Source organism: Bufo gargarizans, chromosome 8 (assembly GCF_014858855.1).
Source record: "Bufo gargarizans isolate SCDJY-AF-19 chromosome 8, ASM1485885v1, whole genome shotgun sequence".
Classification (NCBI taxonomy): Eukaryota; Metazoa; Chordata; class Amphibia; order Anura; family Bufonidae; genus Bufo; species Bufo gargarizans.
In genome coordinates, this window is record NC_058087.1 from 103,097,609 (window position 1) to 103,121,620 (window position 24,012).

The 24,012-nt window shown below is 42.7% G+C and overlaps 1 protein-coding gene across 2 annotated transcripts in view; it reads left to right on the top strand.

Moving 5' to 3' along the window:
- The window catches only part of HIBCH (3-hydroxyisobutyryl-CoA hydrolase), a 340,021-nt gene that overhangs the window by 195,142 nt on the left and 120,867 nt on the right, over positions 1-24,012 (top strand). For both annotated transcript variants that reach the window (XM_044305063.1, XM_044305062.1), the window contains exons 8-10: positions 18,528-18,673; positions 19,786-19,872; positions 22,151-22,209. In XM_044305063.1, coding sequence (XP_044160998.1) covers positions 18,528-18,673; positions 19,786-19,872; positions 22,151-22,209 — 292 coding nt within the window. The remainder of the gene's footprint in view (positions 1-18,527; positions 18,674-19,785; positions 19,873-22,150; positions 22,210-24,012) is intronic.

Sequence of the window (24,012 nt, forward strand, 5' to 3'; positions counted from 1 at the left end):
ACATGTTTTGCCATCAATCGATCAGTTATGTTGAGCCAAAGGTGGGCTAGTCCTTGAGCCTGTTGATGCCTGGTACAGTTCATGCAATCGCTGACGTGTGGAGCTGTAACTATGGTCAAGCACAATATATGTGCTTTACAGCCTACTGGGTATATATTTTTCCGGCCTAAGCACACCAGTAACTTGGCCAGGTGATGGCAATGCTGCCTCATCCTCCACCGTGTAGAAATCAAATCCTGACTGTCTCCTCACTAATAACAGGAAGAACATTGTCTGTGCTGCGTGAGCTATCTTAAACTGCAAAGGCTGAATGGTGTTCCTCTACATCACCTTATATGCAGCGCTTCCAAAAACATTGGAGCTTCACATGCTGGACTGACTGTATGAGCAGGGAAAACCCGTGACCGATTGATTTCTTGATTATGCAGACGTATAGAACTACTCACCAGTGTAATTTTGACGTTAGACAGTGGCAGCTCATGCATTACACCTGTCGTTTGCTCAGGCCCTTTGAGGAGTCCACTTTATTTGTCCGTCACCGGTGCTATGGGATGAATGATGTCATTCCACTCTTTCACCTCCTGGAGGGGATGCTGATAAATCTGACTGGTGAGGGGACAGATGTGGCACCTACAACTCACGTCCACCTGAGCTCTGTGGAGATTGAACTGGCACAGGAGGAGAAGGACATAAACCACCTAGTTATTTATAGAATTCCTGGGAGTTTATCTGCCGAAGATACAAGGAAGGATCTAGAGGGCAACGACTAAGATGGCAGATGACCCTGACAGATCGTGGCAGTATGCAGTGGAGACGGAGGCAGGGAGTCCCTCTGAGTCCCCTTTGCATATGACCAGATGGGTTGGCGAAATGCGCGTTGGGGCAGCAGCACAATGAGAACCTCGGTCAAACTGTCCACTATGGGTAAATTATTTTTGTCATTTTCAGTTACATCATGTTATGCTGTGCAGCTCATACTTACTTTGGGGTGCGGATTCACCATCACAACAATTTGTGATGCTCGTGACCGGACCTTTCTTTGGGGCCATCTGACCCTTATACATTGTATAAGCACATGTTTGTGATTGCAATTTGAGCTGGTGCACTAGTTCCTACTGTGTGTCATTTGGCTGCATGCACATCTATTACCTGTGGATATTATACCATTATCCTTGCTGACTCATGACCTGAGTTCCTTTAGTGTGGTCTCCACTACCAGGGGTTGGGGGGTGAGGCGGTCTTGTAGACACCTCATCCCTTTTGTTTTCACTGTGTCTTATGTATTTTTCCATTTAATAAAGATTTTCGCTTGACAATAAATGTGAGTACCTTTCATTATTAATAGGGGCTATTTGTTCAGTTGTTGTAGGAGTAGAATTATATATATCTAGGCTCTCTTATGATTCTATATTGATAAATCTGAGGTATGTGTCGGTTCTAATAAGACCATGGAACAGAACCTGAAACAGCAGGTGGTGGCATACTTGGACTGCACCCTGTCACCCAAGATCCCCTGGACTACTGGGCATCCAAACTTGAATTGCAGCTGCAACTGACCGAGTTTGCCTTTGGCAAGGTTTCCTGCCAGGTCAGTTGTGTGGCATCAGAGCGGGTGTTTAGTGCGGCAGGTGGCATAGTGTTGAGAATAAACTTTATAAAGATGAATCCGACGTTGAGCCATTGAGCAGTTCAGTCCACAACGATAAATTAGACCTAACACTAACATTTACCTGTAAGGCTGAGTTCACACTTCAGTTTGGTCAGTGATTTCCATCAGTTTTTGTGAGCCAGATTTAGGAGCCATGCCTACTCAGATTAGATATCATGAATAGAGCTACACTTGTTCTGTCGGTTTGACGTACTTCTGCTTTCGGCTGACAGTAAATGATGAGAATAACTGACCAAATAACAGAACTGTGAACTGAGCCCAAGGGCTCATTCAGACGGCTGTATGTTTTTTTGCTGTCTGCCACACAAACATTTTTTGTGGACCAATTGACTTCAATAGGGACACGTCCTGATTTTTGCTGACAGGACATGTCTTATTTGTTTTATGGGGCCGTGGAACAGATGAAAAGACAGCATACGGTGTGCTGTACGCATCTTTTGGGGCCCCATAGAAGTGAATGGGTCCGCATCTAGTCCACACAATTGCAGATCTGATGTGGAAATCAACATATGGCCGTCTGAATGAGCCCAAATAGTGACACAGTCATTCTACAGCTAACAGAAGAGATTCAAAAGCATGTGTTTACACTACCACAGCATGTATTAAAATAACCCTTTATTTTGTTCCACTAGGGTCACTAGTGAGGTGACAGGAGGAGGGGGAGTAGGGTCACTAGTGGGGTGACAAGAGGAGGGGGAAGCAGGGTCACTAGTGAGGTGACAAGAGGAGTGGGGAGTAGGGTCACTAGTGAGGTGACAGGAGGAGGGGGGGCAGGGTCACTAGTGGGGTGACAGGAGGAGGGGGGAGCAGGGTCACTAGTGGAGTGACAGGAGGAGGGGGAGTAGGGTCACTAGTGGGGTGACAGGAGCAGGGGGGGCAGGGTCACTAGTGAGGTGACAGGAGGAGGGGGAAGCAGGGTCACTAGTGAGGTGACAGGAGGAGGGGGGAGCAGGGTCACTAGTGGAGTGACAGGAGGAGGGGGGAGCAGGGTCACTAGTGGAGTGACAGGAGGAGGGGGGAGCAGGGTCACTAGTGGAGTGACAGGAGGAGGGGGAGCAGGGTCACTAGTGGAGTGACAGGAGGAGGGGGGAGAAGGGTCACTAGTGGAGTGACAGGAGGAGGGGGGAGCAGGGTCACTAGTGGAGTGACAGGAGGAGGGGGGAGCAGGGTCACTAGTGGATTGACAGGAGGAGGGGGGAGCAGGGTCACTAGTGGAGTGACAGGAGGAGGGGGGAGCAGGGTCACTAGTGGAGTGACAGGAGGAGGAGGAGGAGCAGGGTCACTAGTGGAGTGACAGGAGGAGGGGGGAGCAGGGTCACTAGTGGAGTGACAGGAGGAGGGGGGAGCAGGGTCACTAGTGGAGTGACAGGAGAATGGGGAAGCAGGGTCACTAGTGAGGTGGCAGGAGGAGGGAGAAGCAGGATCACTAGTAAGGTGATAGGACCAGGGGGAGCAGGGTAACTAGTGGGTTGATAGGAGGAGGGGGTGCAGGGTCAACGGGGACCAGTCACATGAGTCCACAGCTCTTTACCTCTCCAGTAGCCCTGTCATGTTTCCCAAGGTCCTCGGGCAGCGTGCCCCACTCTCCTTACAACAGCCATCCATGGAGCCGACCCTCCCTCTTCCAGCTTCCGCTGCTACAGGACCTGTTTCGCTACAGTGCATGCCTATACAAACCATTAACAAAGCTTCTTGCTGTAAGGAGCTTTGCTATTGGTTATTTCAGGCACAGGCAGCATCGCTGCTCTGCCTGTGCTGTTCACAGCGCTCATTGCACTGATGAATGTGGGAAAAAGTCTAAGGCACGCCTTAGACTTTTTCAAGGGAGTTGCACGGGCTGCACGATACAGCTTCGCGGCCGTAGCTTGGGCATCACTGTTTTATACCATAGACTGCAACAGTACACTATTGCAGTCTATGGTATTTTTATTGTCTGCCTATTAAGCTGCTGCAAAATCCTGGGGCGGGAAAGGCTCCCCCAGACAGTGGGGGAGCTGTGCATTGGTTGTGAAAGGCCTGGTCAATGAATGGGGAGTGTCTTCAGCACTGGGGTGTTTGCAAACAGGTGCGATGAGGGCCTGAGCCTGCCCCTCGTTACTCAAAGAACCTTATTTTCATATTACAAAAAACTGAGTTTTCACCTGAGCGGCGCAAAATAGAAGAATAAATAAGGAGTTGTTTGAATCACCACAGTCAACATTACCAGGCAGACAAAAAGAAGTAAGAATTTAAATAAATCTGCTGTGAAAAACTTTAATTCACTAATTAAAGGGGTCTTCCGGAATTTTTATACTGATGACCTACCCTAAGGACTAGAGATAATCGAATCAGACGAAGTGGAATTTGATCTGAATTTCAGGAAAAAATTTCTTCGCAACAAATGCGTATTTTCCCACGCTTTGTGGTAACAAATCTCAATTTTTCCTAAAATGCCAGCTACACGTGTGAGGACATAGGGCAAGGAACTCTGGAAAGGGAGGCTGACCCATAATTCCATGCATGCAGCCAATCAGCAGCCAGACAGCCCTGTGGTGTCACAGCTCTATAAATACAGTGGCCATCTTTGAGTAAGACAATTTCCAACGTTCTTGGTGCAGGGACAGACGTGAGAAGGCACTAGCGACAGCAATAGGAAAAACCTCATTGTGATAAAAAAAAAAAACCCTGAATAAACGATTTATAAGTGCAGGGAAAGGATAGGGAGGAATCGTTTCACACCATCTTAGTGCAGGGAGAGACGTCTCAAGTCGCTAGGGACAGTGCTAGAATAAACTCATTGTGGGGGGAAAAAAAGCGATTTACAAGTGCAGGGAAACATTATTTGGGGATACAAATAGCCATTATACAGCTCTGGCATTCCAGCAATTTGTTCTTGTTATTGGGGTGCAAGTGCTATGTTGAATAGCCTTTAGTGGCTTATATCTGTGGAAAAAGAAAAATATATACGCATTTCACTTCTGCAGTTATTTGTGTAGAAAGCATTCAATGTCCTATTTCAGTACAAAAAGGAAAAAAATATATGCACTTCACTGTTGCATTTATTTGTGATGAAAGAGTTTACTGGCCTATTTCAGTACAAAAAGGAAAACTATACGCATTTCACTTCTGCATCTATATGTGGGGAAAGCGTTCAGTGTCCTATTTCAGTACAAAAAGGAAAAAAAATATGCACTTCACTGGTGCATTGTTTTAGCTAAAAGCGTTTAGTGGCTTATTTCAGTACAGAAAGGGAAAAATATACGCCCTTCAAAGGTGCATGTATTTGTGGCAAAAGTGATTAGTGGCCTATTTCAGCACAGAAAGAAAAATTATATACGCGCTTCACTGGTGCATTTATTTCTGGAAAAAGAGTTTAGTGTCCTATTTCAGTACAAAAAGGAAAGAAATATACGCACTTCACTGTTGCATTTGTTTGTGGTGAAAGACTTTAGTGGCCTATTACAGTATAAAAAGAAAAATATATTCTCAGCTCACTTCTGCAGTTATGTGTTGAAAGTGGTTATTGGCCTATTTCAGTATAGAAAGGAAAATATATATGCACTTCACTGGTGCATTTATTTCTGCTAAAAGCGTTTACTGGCCTAGTTCAGTACAGAAAGAAAAATATATGCGCACTTCAATGGTGCAGGTATTTGTGGCAAAAGTGTTTTACTGGCCTATTTCAGTACAGAAAGAAAAAATATATGCACTTTACTGTTGCATTTATTTGTGGTGAAAGAGTTTAGTGGAACTATTTCAGTACAAAAGAAAAATATATACGCATTTCACTTCTGCAGCTATTAGTACAAAAACTAAATATATTCAGCGTTCCCTTTTGCAGTTATATGTGGTAAAACCTTTAGTGACGTATTTCGGTAGAAAACTATACATTTCTATACATAGTACATAAGGCCGAAAAAAGACATTTGTCCATCCAGTTCGGCCTGTTATCCCGCAAGTTGATCCAGAGGAAGGCAATTTTCTCCACTTTAGGGGACTATAACTTCCTTCCAGACTCCAATCAGGCAATCAGAATAACTCCCTGGATCAACGACCCCTCTCTAGTAGCTATAGCCTGTAATATTATTAAGCTCCAGAAATACGTCCAGGGCCCTCTTGAATTCCTTTATTGTACTCACCATCACCACCTCCCCAGGCAGAGAGTTCCATAGTCTCACTGCTCTTACCGTAAAGAATCCTTTTCTATGTTTGTGTACAAGTGCCGCAGTTATACTCGGTAAAGCCTTTAGTTGCGTATTTCAGTAGAAAACGAAAAATTTATTATTATAAAAATGTATCCTTATTAAGTAGGGGTTCACGGAAGCAGCGACGGTAGCGGCAGTGCATAGTGTTGTCGGTAAAATCACCTACTCTGCTTATGATTTGGTAGCGAAAAGCAGGAGTGGGTACAAAACACAGAAGACATGCAAATATTCTATTCACATGTCATCTCTGTTTTAGAGCCACTCCTGTTTTTTTTTTATATTGGCAATACTGATGGATTATTGAGCAAATGCTGACCGAGTGAAGACGTATGGTCCACAGACGGGATCCGTTTTTTGTGGGTTATTCTGACGGATCAGGGGAAGGGCAAATTATTCAGTGACATCAACATAAACTTACTCCTGACACCCTCTCCACTCTGGGAGGGGGGGGGGGGGCGCGCTCTACTTGTATAAGCGTTTAATAGTACAGGCTTTTGATTGCTCTCTTACACTTTTTGTAAGGCTAGGTGACAAAATGTGACTGCTTTTGACAGTTTATTATTATTATTTTTTTTACAGTGGTCTGTTCATCTGACAGGGTAGATCATGTGATATTTTTATACAGCTGGTTACAGATGCAGCGATAGCTAATATATCTACTTTTCTTTTTATAAATGTAATTATTATTATTACAATATTAACATTTTACTATCATTACAATATAAAACTAATGGTCAACTCTGATATTTTTATATTGGAATTTTTGCTATATTAGCTTTGTCTTCTACTGAAAACAAAATGTCAATAAGCTTAGGCCAGTTTTATCCCTTATATTTGTGTGTGTGTGTGTGTGTGTGTGTGTGTATGTGTATATATGTATGTGTGTGTGTATGTATGTGTGTATATATATATATATATATATAGATATTGTTTTTCCTTAGGGACCTTAGTTTCAGTAGAATTAATCTCTTTAATATAATCCTCATATGGGCATATGGAGTAGGCCTGCACGATATATCACCAAAGCAATCGTATCGCGATAATCTCCAAAGCAATCGTATTGCGATAATCGCAGTTTGCGATATCGCCATTTGGCCGACCCGAAAATGCTGCGATTTATTTTTCGCTTTATAAGACACACTGTGCATCTCATAAAGCGATGGTTGACTTTTTACGTGGCTGACACTGATGTATCGCTGGCCGCTATGCTGCACAGCGCGGCCGGCGATACATCAGTTACATTGCGGGAAGTGGGGAGGGGCTAGAGGCAAGTCGCGGGCCCTGCGCACATAACTGTCTTTGTATGCAAAGTTTTTATTTACTGATGAAACAATGCCTCTCCTATTGAAACTCCTATTAATAAAATCACCAGCCTTTGTACTCACTATGAATGCACTGCAACGAGCGGGCCGGCCGGCGCATGACTTCAGTCACTTGTTGCAGTGCATTCATAGGGAGTACAGAGGCTGGTTATTTTATCAATAGGAATGGGATTGTTTCAGCAGTAAAGAAAGACTTTGCATGCAAAGACAGTTATGTGCGCGGTTTAGGACACATGAGGGGGACATTAATAAAGTAATGCTGTGACACATATGGCCATAAGGGGGGCCAGCATAAGATGCTATGTGTGAATGACACACATATAGCATATTATGCTGGTCCTCCACATGGCCCTATTTGTGTCATTCACACATATAGCATCTTATGCTGGCCCCCCTCATGGCCTTATGTGTCATAGCACACAACCCCCATAACGGTGCCATCCACAGATCCCCATAACGGTGCCATCCACAGATCCCCATAACGGTGCCATCCACAGATCCCCATAACGGTGCCATCCACAGATCCCCATAACGGTGCCATCCACAGATCCCCATAACGGTGCCATCCACAGATCCCCATAACGGTGCCATCCACAGATCCCCATAACGGTGCCATCCACAGATCCCCATAACGGTGCCATCCACAGATCCACATAACGGTGCCAACCACAGAGCCCCTCCATAACGGTGTTCCATCCACAGATCCCCTCCATATGTAACGGTGCGCCATCCACAGATCCCCTCCATAACGGTGCGCCAGCCACAGATCCCCTCCATAACGGTGCGCCATCCACAGATCCCCTCCATAAGGCCTCTTTCACACGAGCGTGTCCGGATGCGTTGCGGCAAACCCGCGCAAGTAGGTACCCAATTGCAGTCAGTTTTGACTGCGATTGCGTTCCGTTTTTCAGTTTTTTAAAAACTGAATGTGGTACCCAGACCCGAACTTCTTCACAGAAGTTCAGGTTTGGGTTCAAGGTTGTGTAGATTGTATTATTTCCCCTTATAACATAGTTATAAGGGAAAATAATAGCATTCTGAATACAGAATGCATAGTACAATAGGGCTGGAGGGGTTAAAAAAAAAAAAAAAAAAAAATTTAACTCTCCTTAATCCACTTGTTTGCGCAGCCGGCATCTCTTCTGTCCTCTTCTTTGAGGAATAGGACCTTTGATGACGTCACTGTGCTCATCACATGGTCTATCACATGATCTTTTACCATGGTGATGGATCATGTGACGGACCATGTGATGAGCGTAGTGACATCATCAAAGGTGTTTTTCCTCAAAGAAGACAGAAGAGATGCCGGCTGCGCGAACAAGTGGATTAAGGTGAGTTAAATTATTATTATTTTTTTAACCCCTCCAGCCCTATTGTACTATGCATGCTGTATTAAGAATGCTATTATTTTCCCTTATAACCATGTTATAAGGGAAAATAATAGCAATAATCGGGTCCCCATCCCGGTCGTCTCCTAGCAACCGTGCATGAAAATCGCACCGCATCAGCACTTGCTTGTGGATGCTTGCGATTTTCACGCAGCCCCATTCACTTCTACGGGGCCTGCGTTGAGTGAAAATCGCAGCATGTACTATATTGTGCGTTTTTAACGCAACACAAAAGTAATGCGTGAAAATCACCGCTCATGTGCACAGCCCCATAGAAATGAATGGGTTTACCTCACGCATTGCACCCGCGCGGAAATCTCACCCGTGTGAAAGAGGCCTAACAGTGCAAATAGACCTGTAGCACAATTCCCTCCATAAGAGTGCAAATTGACCTATAGCACAATTCCCTCCATAACAGTGCAAATGGACCTCTAGACCTCTAGCAAAATATCACATCACATATCGTTATTGCAATTTTTAGGGCCCTAATCGCAATCGCACAAAATTCCCATATCGTGCAGCCCTAATATGGAGGCGGTAAGGCATATATCCAATGATTCAATATGGTCTTCTTTGCTGCAAGTAAAATAAAGTGAACAGGTAGCATGTCCCAAAATGTAATTTTTTCATTAGATGATCCAGTTTCGACATGTAAAACATGAAACCATGGATCATGCCTAGGGCTCCTTCAGATGGCAGTTTTGCGGAACGGGTGTGGACCCATTCATGTCAATAGGGCTGCAAAAGATGCGGACACAGTGTGCTGTCCACATCCGTGGTTCAGTTCCGCGGCCCCGCAAAAAAAAGAGAGCATGTCCTATTCTTGTCTGCAATCGTGGACAAGAATAGGCATTTTCTATTATAGTTGCTGCTTTGTGCAGTATACGTGTTTTGTGGATCCGCAAAACACTACGGTTGTGTGAATGCGCCCCCTAGTCTGTATTTTAATGGTGGCCAGTATGGCACCAGTAAATGTGGTATTTAGTGTTAGTTTTCTGTCCTATAGAGATCACCTTGACTTTGTTATTTGTGTTTGAGAGTGCTGTTGCATTGTTTGTTTTTTTGCTAGTCTGTATTCCCCTCACCTTCTCTACCAGAGAATTTATATCCTCTTAAAATGTCCTCAAATTAGGACACCGCCTTAGGCCATGTATTAAATCTGCCTTTACCTTGCCACATTTGGGACACTGTTGTATAAAACCCTTAAATATTTTTTAAGTGGTAGGTTAAACGCATAGATGGCTTGGTGTATTGTTCTCCAGCAGTGATGACCAGTTCGCTGTGTTCGCCAGCGAACATATGCGGGCTGCCATCTTTAGTAAGGTAGACTCACTTGTCCGGCGATGCACAGGTAAGGCCTTACCTGTGCCGGGATCCAGTCTGAAATAAAATGCAGTCACCGAGAGCAGGCAGTTCCGAGAACAGCCCGATGAAGGCCCCCGGCAACTGTTCTCGGAACTGCCTGCCCCCGGTGACTGCATTTGATTTCCGATCGGCTCCAGGCACAGCTAAGGGCTTACCTGTGCATTGCCGGATGGTTGAGTCTACCTTACTAAAGATAGCAGCCCGCATGTGTTCGCTGGTGAACACTGCGAACTGACCACTCTTCTCCAGTACATTTCTCTCCAGATTTCAGACTGAATTGATTCCCTTATTTTATGATCAATATACACAAATTTATTTTTTATTTCTGTAGGTTCTTAATGTATATTTAGTATTTTTTTCCATTTAGAGCCTATAGATCCCTTTGGACTTTTTCTTCTATGTGATATCTATGGTGCTTATATAAGTATGATATTTTATACTTTTTCTTCATTGTGCCCATTAAATTATTATATCTACTAAACAAGGTTTTTCTTTTCGTAAATAAACAGTAATAGTCAAAGAAAAAGGATTCCTTGATGTAATGTATTTTTTTGTATTTCTTCAAACGTCTTAATTCTCCCCTCATGATCTATCAGGTCCTTTATGGCTTTTATGCCTAGTGCCTGGAGGTATTCCCACTTTGACATATTACAGAGTGAAAATAGTGCAGGGCGAATCTTTATAGTCACATGAACAGGTATATTGAACATTCTCCTTATAATCCCCCAGCTTTTTATTGCGTCTCTAACCATTATATTAGTGTATTGTTCTCTACTAATGTCTTGCTTCCTAGAATACACCAACAACAGTTCTCTCTCTAATTGATGGTTAATTAGAGGTTGTGTCACAAAGTTAATACAAGCCACTTATTAAAATATTATCATCCATATTGCTTCCTTTGCTGGCTGGATTCATTTTTTTATCACGTTATATACTGCTTGTTTCCATGGTTATGACCACTCTGCAATACATCATTGGTGGTCGTGCTAGCACACTATAGGAAAAAGCGCAGGCCTATTTGGTGGTGGGGACCATGGTAGCACACACATGGGCTAGTGCTTTTTCCTATAGTGTGCAAGCAGAGCCACTGTTGATGGATTGCAGGTCGGAACCATTGAAATAAGCAGTGTATAATGTGATGGAAAAATAAATCAAGCCAGAAAAGGAAGCAATATGGGTAATAACAATACACTAGTAAGTACCTTGTATTTGCTTCCTCTACATAATAAATGCTATTTGCTGAAGTGAGACAACCCCTTTAAGTAAACCCCACCATTAAACTATTCTTTTATGTACCTCAAGATACATGCTAGGTAATAATTATGTAGATCTGGAAATGCGATCCCTCCATTTGTTTTCTTTTCATGCATATCTTTAGCTTCCCTAGCTTTTTTATTTTTCCAGATAAATCTAAGAAAAGATTTTTCTCTTGATCTTATCTCTTAGTTTTTTAGCACCTTACATGTACGGCGCTGGCAGCGAAGAAGTGCAAACACGCCGCGCTCTTGCATGTGCAGCGGGCGTCATGACCGGCGGGTCTCTACTATTTCACACCCACGGCTAATGACCGAGATCGGCAATAATGCAGATGGCATTATTAACAACAAAAAAATCTAACCATCATGGGCATCATCGCGTCCAAAAACACCCGTGGGAGTGGCATAACGGAAAAAATGAGTCAAAATGGCCAATTTGCTATTTTTCATCACTTCTCTTGCCCAAAAAATTTTAATAAAATGTGATCAGAAAATCACACACACTCCAAAATGGTATCAATAAAAACTACAGATTGTCCCACAAAAATTAAGTTCCCACACAGCTCAGTAGATATACGGTAACTGTAAAAAGGTTATGTTGGTCAGAATATGGTGATGTAAAAATATTTTTTTTTTCACAGTTTAAATTTATTTTGACAGTATTTAGACATAAAAAATCTCTACGTATGTTGTATCGTTGTAATGTTACTGACCCAGAGAATGAAGGGCGCAGATCAGTTTTGCCACAAAGGGAACGCTGTGGGAACAAAACCTGTAAAATGGTGGACAAATAGCATTTTTTTTTTCCAATTCCACCCCATTTGTATTATTATTTTTTTTGCTGCATCCCACTACATTGTATGCCATATTAAATGGTGGCATTAGGCTACTTTCACACTAGCGTTCGGGGCTCCGCTTGTGAGTTCCGTTTGAAGGCTCTCACAAGCGGCCCCGAACGCATCCGTACGGCCCTTATGAATTCTGAGTGGATGCGGATCTGCTCAGAATGCCTCAGTCTGGCACCGTTTGGCTTGCAGCGTTCGGGTGTCTGCCTGGCCGTGCGGAGGCAAACGTATCCGTCCAGACTTACAATGTAAGTGAATGGGGACGGATCAGTTTGAAGTTGACACAATATGGCTCAATTTCAAACGGATCCGTCCCCCATTGACTTTCAATGTAAAGTCTGGACGGATCCGTCTGAGCAACTTTCACACTTTTTTCTAAACTATAATGCAGACGGATTCGTTCTGAACGGATCCCATCGTCTGCATTATAGGAGCGGATCCGTCTGTGCAGACACCAGACGGATCCGCTCTGAACGCAAGTGTGAAAGTAGCCTTAGAAAGTACAAATTGCAAAAAATAAGTCTTCATATAGCTATGTGAACAGAAAGATAAAAATGTTATGGCTCAAGGAAGATGGGGAAGAAAACTGAAAATAGAAAAACCTCTGGTAATATAAAGATAAGCATCTGCAAGGGATACATTATTCGAGTAAAACTTATAATCTTTAGCAGGTGACATATTCCAAAAGTGGGTTGAGCCATCCAGCTTTGGAGCTCCTTCTTAATTTTTTCCAAAATTGGGGAGAAATGAGCCTGATACATCTTTTTATTGTTTCTATTAATTTTAATACCTAGATATTTCATCTCTTCTTTGGCTATATGTAGATTTAATCCTCTATCCCATGTCAGGTTAGCGTCTTGTACAAACATCAATCTATCTGATTTTGTTTAATTTATTCCATATTTTCCAAAAATACTTAAGGTCTTTTTTATTTGATTAATCCCTTTGTATATATTGTTTACATACATAAGTAGATCATCAGCAAACATTGCCAGTTTTTTTCCTAATGCATTCTGAATGGAGAGCAATCCTTTCAGTATGCATCAGGATATCTTCAATTCAGTCACTCTTACGGTATGGTCGGAGAAAGTACTGCAGTATGCTGCAGTATTTTCTCTGTCCAAAATTCTAGAACACTTGCAGGAATGCCGAATCTGACATTATTTTCCATCGAAATGCATTAATGGCAGATACGGCACCAAATGTTCCAGCAAAACGTATACGGTTTTCTCGTCTGTGCATGCGCAGACCTTTTAAAAATGCAAAAAAAAATTGATACCGGATCTGTTTTTCTGGATGACATCGAAGAGATGGATCCGGAGTTTCAATGCATTTGTTAGACGGATCTAAGCTCTACATGCTTTGTCCTTATTTTGGACTTAGTGGGCTGTTTGTGATCGGTTATACCATTTCCGGCACTGTAATTATTGTATACAATTTTTAATGTGTTTGTGTTTCTCTTTAATAAAAATGAGATTGGATTTTTAGTCATTTTCCGATGTGCAGTTTAAAGGTCCATTCACACGTCTGTGTGTGTGTTTTACGGATCCGTATTTTGCGGACCGCACATCGCCAGCGCTTACTAGAAAATGCTTAATCTTGTCCGCAATTGCATAGAAGTAAATCAACAACAGAATGGCTTAAACAGAAGAAAATACACCTTCTGGAGTGGCCTAGTCAGAGTCCTGACCGCAACCCGATTGAGATGCTGTGGCATTACCTCAAGAAAGCGATTCACACCAGACATCCCAACTATATTGCTGAACTGAAACTGTTCTGTAAAGAGGAATGGTCAAGAATTACTCCTGACCGTTGTGCACGTCTGATCTGCAACTACAGAAAACGTTTGGTTGAAGTTATTGCTGCCAAAGGAGGTTCAACCAGGTATTAAATCCAAGGGTTCACATACTTTTTCCACCTGCACTGTGAATGTTTAGGCTACTTTCACACTAGCGCTTGATCGGATCCGTTCTGAACGGATCCGATCATATTAATGCAGACACGTCGTTCATCCCTTTTTTCGGTATAACTGTGATGTATGCTAGATTAGATGACTGCAATAATTTTCCTTCTAGATAAGTCTCATTATATGTCTTAGGATTTCTATCACTTTTATTTTTCATTATTTTAAAAAATTCAAATGCATAGCCGGCAGGATCTGGGACCTTTCCTAATGGAACATTTTGGATTACTTGTTTATTATCTCTTCTGTGGATCTTGCCCTATTTATATCCACTAACTTATCCCCGACACCTTTTTCGTAGCTACTTTGTCTAAAAAGGTTTTAGTCTCCAGTGGGTCAGGTTCCTTTCATTTGTCATACAGATGGCTATAATATTCCAGCGAATTCAGTTCAAAATACTAACAAATACGTACAAGGCTGCTGTCCACAACCTGTCCCATCCCTACATCTCTGAGCTACAGTACTTTCCTGATACATCCCCACACGCAATCCCTGATCCTCACCAAGAAATTTGATTTGTTATGCATGAATTCATCACTAATCGCAATAAATCGGGTACACAGAGGCCACTCTTCCTTAGGGTATGGCCACAAGGAGCGGCCATTCTGCAGGTGGTTGCAGCCAATTGCCCCGTAGCTGCCTCTCGTTTAATAATGATATAGTTGGCCTTCATTGTTAATGGACGCGTGGCACCTTTAATGCACCTTCAAACAGGAGCTGTTGCTGGTATGGGCTTTGGCTGGTTAGGTGGGGGCACAGTATGCAAATTATTGTTGTTCTTGTCTGCAATCTCCTGCAGGTTATTTGACAGTAAACAGAATATTAATCAGCTCTGGCATACTCACTTCTCCAACCCCTGCACTCTCCTGCCCTACAGATGAGAGCCCTTCTTCTGCCATCTGCTTTTCCTCCGTTTCCACATCATCTAATATTGATGAGAATGTGTTATCAGGAACATCCAGCTCCTCTCTCTGCATCTTGCTGACTTTTCTAGGACATGGAGACTTTGAAGAATGATTTGGAAGAAGTAAAGCCAGCAAGGGATGAGGATGGTCATCATAAAGACCTGGCCCCCCTAAGGGGTTGAAACTGGATGGTATTGGTTGGCATGATGCCACTGAAATAATAAAGAGAAAAGAGGTTCTGCGTCGGCGCAAAATCACTGGTGGAAGCGGTCTTAAAGATGAATTCTTCTTTTATTCAGAAACAATGCGTTTCGGGGATCAAAGACTCCCCTTCATCAGGTTTCACAAACATATAACAGGTATTGTCACAGGATCATATTTATAGGTAAATTCATTTTAAAAAAAACGCCAAAGGATGCACCTGGGTGACGCCCCTTATGGGAGGAGCTATCTCCAGGTGTCATTTCAAAACATGCAGGTCTTCCCACCATATTTAACATAAAGTTATAGTGATTAACTTTATATACTGTGGGGACTAGAACCGCTTCTTTATTTAAATAAAATTCACAGCCGATTGTAAAAACAGAAGTAAAAGGTAAGGTATAGATCCCGGTCATGTGATTGCTAGTATAAGCGTCACATGACTCGGGAGTCCGGAAGTGTTATGCTGCTCCAGCGCCGCTCTCATCGGGCGGAAGCAGCAATGTCAGCGCATGCTCTCATATGCGATGTGAGCCGGCAGCTGAAGTCCATAACAGGGGTATCACATGATCGCATAGTGCGGTCATGTGACCTGTAATCTTGTAGCGCAGCGCCGTGGATCTTGTATACTTTAGTTTCCATAGTCACAGGGTTGGTTTCTAGACTTCATAAGAGCGATCCTTGTTTTCTATATATAATGAGCTCATATATAGAGGGCAACTTATTTCATAGGTTATACCATAGTTTTTATAGTTATAAGATTATTTTCAAACCTTTTTTGTGTGCTATGTAATATAAAAGCACATAGCAAAATAAAGAATATAAATAGCAACCAATAGCTCATAAAATGTCATAAAAATCAAGTGACTCATATAAGATTATAATATAAAAAAAATAAAATATTCAGTGGATGTCCAATAAAAGTGGGGGAGGGGAGGGTTTGCATCCATATATATCTGTGGTGCAGACAGTTAGAAAGTAGTGATGAATCTACGTGTACATATATAAGGTGTATAAATTTGTACGGAGATAAAATGTAGATACGGAGATAAAAACATAATAAAAAATAATAATAATAAATAATAAAAAAATAAAAAGAAAATGTATATATAACTGTATATAAAAAATGTATATATATATAAAATATAATATATGTAATAAAAAAAAAATTATTGCTTGTATCCTTTCCTTTTAAAGGTTAATTTCAAAAGCCTCATTAAGCCCATATGGATTGAGGCTATTGAGTTTAAAAATCCAATATATCTCCCGACGTCTGATATATTGGACGTCTGTTTGGAGATGTATTGAGATAAGTTCAATTGGTGTTATCGTGAACCCTACAACATTACCATCATGGTGTTCTGCCGCATGTCTTGAGACACTATGTTTCATATATCTTTTCCGAATTTTTGAACGATGTGTATTAAAGCGTTTGCGTAGGGTTTGTATTGTGCGGCCTACATATTGTAGGTGACAGGGGCACTCTAATAGATAGATAACAAAGTTTGAGTTGCAGGTCAAGTGATATTGGATTTGGAACAGTTCTCCAGTACTCTTACTATGAAAGGATGATCGTTGTTTGATGCTATTACAGCAGAGGCATCTTGAGTTACCACATTTATTTTTTATTTTAATTTTTTTAATTTTTTTTATCTCCGTATCTACATTTTATCTCCGTACAAATTTATACACCTTATATATGTACACGTAGATTCATCACTACTTTCTAACTGTCTGCACCACAGATATATATGGATGCAAACCCTCCCCTCCCCCACTTTTATTGGACATCCACTGAATATTTTTTTTTTTATATTATAATCTTATATGAGTCACTTTATTTTTATGACATTTTATGAGCTATTGGTTGCTATTTATATTCTTTATTTTGCTATGTGCTTTTATATTACATAGCACCCAAAATAGGTTTGAAAATAATCTTATAACTATAAAAACTATGGTATAACCTATGAAATAAGTTGCCCTCTATATATGAGCTCATTATATATAGAAAACAAGGATCGCTCTTATGAAGTCTAGAAACCAACCCTGTGACTATGGAAACTAAAGTATACAAGATCCACGGCGCTGTGCTACAAGATTACAGGTCACATGACCGCACTATGCGATCATGTGATACCCCTGTTATGGACTTCAGCTGCCGGCTCACATCGCATATGAGAGCATGCGCTGACATTGCTGCTTCCGCCCGATGAGAGCGGCGCTGGAGCAGCATAACACTTCCGGACTCCCGAGTCATGTGACGCTTATACTAGCAATCACATGACCGGGATCTATACCTTACCTTTTACTTCTGTTTTTACAATCGGCTGTGAATTTTATTTAAATAAAGAAGCGGTTCTAGTCCCCACAGTATATACAGTTAATCACTATAACTTTATGTTAAATATGGTGGGAAGACCTGCATGTTTTGAAATGACACCTGGAGATAGCTCCTCCCATAAGGGGCGTCACCCAGGTGCATCCTTTGGCGTTTTTTTTTTATGAATTTACCTATAAATATGATCCTGTGACAATACCTGTTATATGTTTGTGAAACCTGATGAAGGGGAGTCTTTGATCCCCGAAACGCGTTTTCTGAATAAAAGAAGAATTCATCTTTAAGACCGCTTCCACCAGTGATTTCGCGCCGACGCAGAACCTCTTTTCTCTACTACAAATTTATTTTGGGGGACTGGACATCCCATCCGAGAGACTACAAAATCTGCGGCTGCAGTCCTGGTCTAGAGGTCTTATTTTGATTAAGCTCCAAGTAGAGTTGTGCCTGCCGGAGCACAACTTCGTGAGGTGAGTCTGGATATTTCTCACTTTGATATCCTTATCCGGTTAAACATACTACACTATTGTGCGCTCTCTTTTCTGTTTCCCTGCTCTCGAGGGGAAATTAGATCTGTCCGTGACCTACACTGAAATAATAAAGGCTTCTCTCTGATCGGTACTGAATTACATATCTATGTTTATGGGGTCTCATAGGGTGCTGGGTCTCATAGGCTTTTGTTGAAGAAGGCATCAGACTGCCATGCCAGTCATCGGGTCCCTATCACTGCAGCGTGGGGACCCCATGAGGTAGGAGAGGGAGCCCCTCCCCACGCATATCCCATACATGCTGCGGTCAGCGTTGACTGAGACATAAAAGGGGTTAATGCGTGTGTTTTCACCGATGCTGGAGGATGCAGTAGGGGCGCGGCTGTCAGTAACAACCGGGCCCCTGCTGCTGATCGTGTGGGCACAGTTTCTACACCTGCTTGATCACAACGCCGTACCTGTGCTGCGGCTGGCCAAAAGTTACTTCCTGCTGCGCCGTACATGTATGGCGGATGTTGGGAAGGGGTGAATGCACTTATGTTATTTTTCATTATAAAATGTGCATGCCGTATTTTAATGGTTTTATTTTCTTTTTTACTGCAGGCCTATTTCCTGATGTTGGAGGAGGATACTTTTTACCACGCCTTCCAGGAAAGATTGGCTTATTTATTGCCCTTACTGGATTCAGATTAAAGGGAAGGGACGTGCAAAAGGCTGGAATTGCTACTCATTTTGTCGATTCAAAAAAGGTTGAAATTTATATTTTATTTTCAAAGTCTAATTATATATTTTTTATTATTATTTATTTTTATAAAACACTTACTACTCACTACTTACCGTAGTTTGGAGGGGATGCAGTGATATAATTGTCCTGCCTGAGTAGGAGAGCACCCAGACCAAGGATAGGCTGGGGAAGGATCCTCAGCCAATGTACTTTTCTTATTAGTCCAGCAGGTGCTATGATGTCACATCATCCCACCCGCTGGAGAGAGCATAGACTGGGGAATGAGGCCAGGGTCGTAATGGATGACAGACATCCATTAGGCCCGGGTCTTGAAAATCCTTGCAGGTCCTGTAGCAGCCACTACAGCAGTTGTTCTATCCATGGACCCAGTAGTGACATGCCGCTTGGCTATTTGCCTGCAGCAGTGCAGATGACCCCAGCCATCCAGAAGACCAGTGAAGGGAGCCAAAAGGGACTATAAAAGAGTGGTAGGGAGCAGTTTAGTATGGAATTCTTCCACAAGTACAGCTGGCTGGGGTTTAAATTGAAAAACTCTGGAACTGCTGAAAAAAACATTTAAAGGGGTTCTGCAGTTTGTTTTAAATGACGATCTATCCTCTGGATAGATCATCAGCATCTTATTCTGATTGGCAGGGGTCCGACACCTGGGACCCCCGCTGATCAGCTGTTTGAGAAGGCAGTGGTGCTCCAGCAGCGCCGCGGCCTTCTCACTGTTTACCGCTGGCCCAGTGACGTCACGACTAGTATCAACTGGCCTGGGCTGGGCTAAGTTCCATTCAAGTGAACAGAATTAGCCGCGCTCAGGCCAGTGACTAGTCGTGATGTCACTGGGCCAGCGATAAACACTGAGAAGGCCGCTGCGCTGCTGGAGCGCCATTGCCTTCTCAGACAGCTGATCGGCGGGGGTCCCGGGTGTCGGACCCCTGCCGATCAGATGTTGATGCTCTATCCAGAGAATAGATCATCAGTTAAAACAAACTGCAGAACCCCTTTAAAGCCTATCACTTAGCAAATAGGAGTGTTGTAGAAAACAATATTTTTGATACATTCAGACTTTTTATTTTGCATGTGGTTATTTAACTTCCATTTGCTTAGCAACTGTATTTTCTTTTAAAGATCCCTTCCTTAGAAAAACATCTTTTAACATTGAAAAGTCCATCCAAAGAAGACATTATTGGTGTACTTGATGCTTATCATAAAGAGGTATTTGCATATGGTTTATTTGGTAATGAGTTCTTGAAAATATGAGAAACGTAGATTCATTTAAAGGGAATCTGTCACCTGTTTTTACCATTTTGAGCTGTCACCATCGCCATGTTCACTAAAGTACCTTATTTCCAGCAGTCTTCTTTTTACTTCATTTCGTTTTGTCCTTTTGATATAAAAGCGCTTTTTATGATATGCTAATGAGGCTCCAAGGTGCCCAGAGGGGCGTTTTTTTCCTTCTCCGGTGCCCAGGGACACCCCCCTGCAGTGCCCAAGAACGCCTCCTGATCCTCAAATAACCTCCCACAGCCCCGGCAAACGTTTCCGCCCCCTCCGCGCTTAATATTCTACCTTCTAGAAATGCCCCGTCCTTCTTCCTGTCGGCGGCCAGAAAACTTGCGCAGGTGCCATACGGCCTGCGCGATCATCAAGCTCCTGAGGGCAACAGCCTCAAAAGTCTCAAAGGCATGCGCTGAGCCCAGTGATGTAACTTGAGCGTTGTTGCCCTGAGGAGGTTGATGATCGCGCAGGCCGCAAGCGGTACTGCGCCTGCGCGAGTTTTCTGGCTGCCGACAGGAAGGAGGACGGGGCATTTCTAGAAGGTAGACTATGACGTTGGGAGGGGGCAGAACTGTTTGCCGGGGCTGTGGGAGGTTATTTGAGGATCAGGAGGCGTTCTTGGGCACTGCAGGGGGCATCACTGGGCACCGGAGAAGTGAAAAACGCCCTCTGGGCACCTTGGAGCCTCATTAGCATATCATAAAAAGCACTTTTATATCAAAAGGACAAAATGAAATAAAGTAAAAAGAAGACTGCTGGAAATAAAGTACTTTAGTGGACATAGCGATGGTGACAGCTTAAAATGGTAAAAGCAGGTGACAGATTCCCTTTAAGAGTTTGTTTTAATATTTCAGTTATATCTTTGTGTGGAAAGAGTTATGTTGTCAGTGTGAGGTAGCAGAGACTCTAGCACAGGGATGTTAAACTCGTGGCCCTCCAGCTGTTGCAAAACTACAACTCCCATCATGCCTGGGCATACTACAGCTATCAGGGAATGATGGGAGTTGTAGTTTTGCAACATCTGGAGGGCCATGAGTTTGACATCCATGCTCTAGCAGGTCTTGTGCAACATGATCCTAGAGTGAGGGCTGGGCCCTCCCAACCCACCTGGTCTGCAACCATTTTAATTACCCCTCCTCTCCAGTCCTGAATTCCCTGGATGCTTTTTTTTTTACTTCTGTGCTTTGGTTCACTTGCTGATTCAAACTTTCCATCACTAAAAGACATAACCTCAAACACCATCACAGAAAAGGTACTAATAACATCAGACAAAGCAGCAACAATGCATTACCAGGTGACACCACAAACAAGGGTAGATAGGAAAAAAAAAACAAGGTGGTACACCCAGTAAGCCACAAGAAAGACTGACCACAAGCCCCACAGCTCACAGGTAGATATAGCTGCCTAATGAAGGCACTTAAAAGCCACACCCAGGAATGGACCAGGGGAAGTTAAACCCATCAGAACCAAACAGGGAGGGGAGCCTTCATGAACAGGGAAGTGAGCAAACAGGCTGTAGTACTGACAACCAGCATACACTGAGACCACCGCAGCCAGTACGCCAGAGCACAAACAACCCGTGTAACACTGACAAACAGAGAAGCATCACGGGGAGAGCAAACATTCACAGGATACAGTTCACACACTATACCGTAGCCTGCATGCAGTCCCACGCAACCAGCATACAGAAGTGTCACCCTGCAGCCAGTATACGAGGGAGCCTGCAGCCTGCCTGCATGGCAACAGTGATGAGAACTGCACAGAGAAGCAGACATGGGGGGAGCAACCATTCACAGGCAACAGTTCACAGAAGACACCACAGCCAGCACGCAGCCCCAAGCAACCAACCTGCAGCCAGCAGCCAGTACGCGAGAGGACATCCAGCCAGCCTGCACTGCCACAACAGGAAAGATTATTTTAGTGCATGCAGTTTCTAGGACCTAAAGGTATTATTTAAGTTTAGTATTTAATTTAGAAAATACGTTTGAAATATATTTGACTTTTTAAAGATTATCACTCACAGTGATGGCTAACCTCCGGCACGCTAGCTGTAAAACTACGACTCCTAGCATGCTCCATTCATTTCTATGGAGTTCAGCTAAGGATGTGTACATCTTGGGAGTCATAGTTTTACCACAGCTGAAGTGCCAAAGGTTAGCCATCACAGCCCTGTAGGATGAAACTTATGAATGTACTTTATCTGTTTTCTGCCCAGAGTACTGCCGGTGATAATCACCCATTTATTCTTTCTGAACATTTGGACAAGATTAACAGGTAACATACCTTATCTATAAGTATCATTCATGGCTAAAAAAAGTATTGATGTTTTAAGCATGAAATGTTCCAGATATATAGCTAATGGATTGTAAATAATAATGAGAAATGTTCCTTACTATTGCAGTAATAATCATTGATTATTATTATTTAATTATTCTATGATGGAACTCAAATCATGAACTGAATATTGAATCATTACTGTACATAGTAAAATGCAGAACAAGTGAACCAGTTGTATCCTCACAAAATGTTAATTTATCAATTAGCTATTAAGGAGTTATACTAGTTTCAGCAAATAAGACTACTGTTTGTATATTTTATACAATGTCTCGTTTACTTTATTTACAAACCTTCAATGACTGCTTCCAGGAGACAAAAGTCCTGCATGCACAACTTTTGTCTCCGCTTAAAAATCATCTTCTGAGCGGAAACATAACGGACCCCATTATAGTCTATGGGGTCCTAAGGGCTCAGTTTGACTCAGTTTGGGGTCAGTTATGTGCTTATCCGTCCTTTCCATTCTCCTGCCCCTAAACAGAGCAGGAGAACGGAAAGGCTGAACGGTGATGGGAACGAAGCCTTACAATAGTACTGCTCTCAAGGGTTGACGGGCAGTATAGGGATGCCCGTTATCCCCACTGTTATTAAACTTGGCCTTAGACCCATTAATTAGAGTCCTACAAACTCTCCCATAATTTAATGATGCGATGCATATACAGTACAGATCAAAAGTTTGGACACACCTTCTCATTCAAAGATTTTTCTTTATTTTCATGACTATGAAAATTGTAGATTCACACTGAAGGTATCAAAACTATGAATTAACACGTGTGGAATTATATACATAACAAAAAAGTGTGAAACAACTGAAAATATGTCATATTCTAGGTTCTTCAACGTAGCCACCTTTTGCTTTGATTACTGCTTTGTACACTCTTGGCATTCTCTTGATGAGCTTCAAGAGGTAGTCACCTGAAATGGTTTTCACTTCACAGTTGTGCCCTGTCAGGTTTAATAAGTATACAGATATAAATACATAAAATATCCCAGGGCGCAAGAATCCAGTCCAGATAGTAATAGTAAATAGAAACGTATTTATTGCAGAAGTACAACGCGTTTCGGGGAGTAGTTCCCCTTCATCAGGTACGTAACACTGCATATGAAATCACATAAACACACAGCATTTAAATACACTCAAAAAAACCGCCAAAATGAGGGGCTAAGAAAAGGGAGCGTGGCTTATGGGGAGGAGTCCCCAGCCGATGTGCATAGATAAAAAAAAATCAATACTTGCTGACATAAATTATATATAATGATAACAATGCAGAGGCACCAACAATGCTGGTGAAGCCAGAAACGTGGGGGTGTAGTGCTCCGATCAGTTTATCTGCCTCTAATCCAGGAGCGCTCGTATTGAAGGGGGAGGTCACATGATTAGAACCCAGTCACGTGATCGTGGCTTGCTGGCAGCAGATAGTATCCTGGTTGCTGGGTAACCAGGACGCTTAGTGGCCACACTGATGTATTGCGGACACGAGCGCAGCGAGGATGACAGGGGAGGGAGGTGGAGTCGGTGTTGCAGGGAGGGCGGACCTGTGGTGTGAAATCTATTGATAGCAAGGGGAGGCTCTGTCATATTATCCGAATCGGGGGCTGAAGGGAGTAGGAATATGAGGCGCTCAAAACAGATACCGTATTTTTCGCCGTATAAGACGCACTTTTTCTTCCCCCAAAATGGGGGGAAAATGCCCCTGCGTCTTATACGGCGAATGCAGTCAGTTTTACATCGCTGGCAGCGAT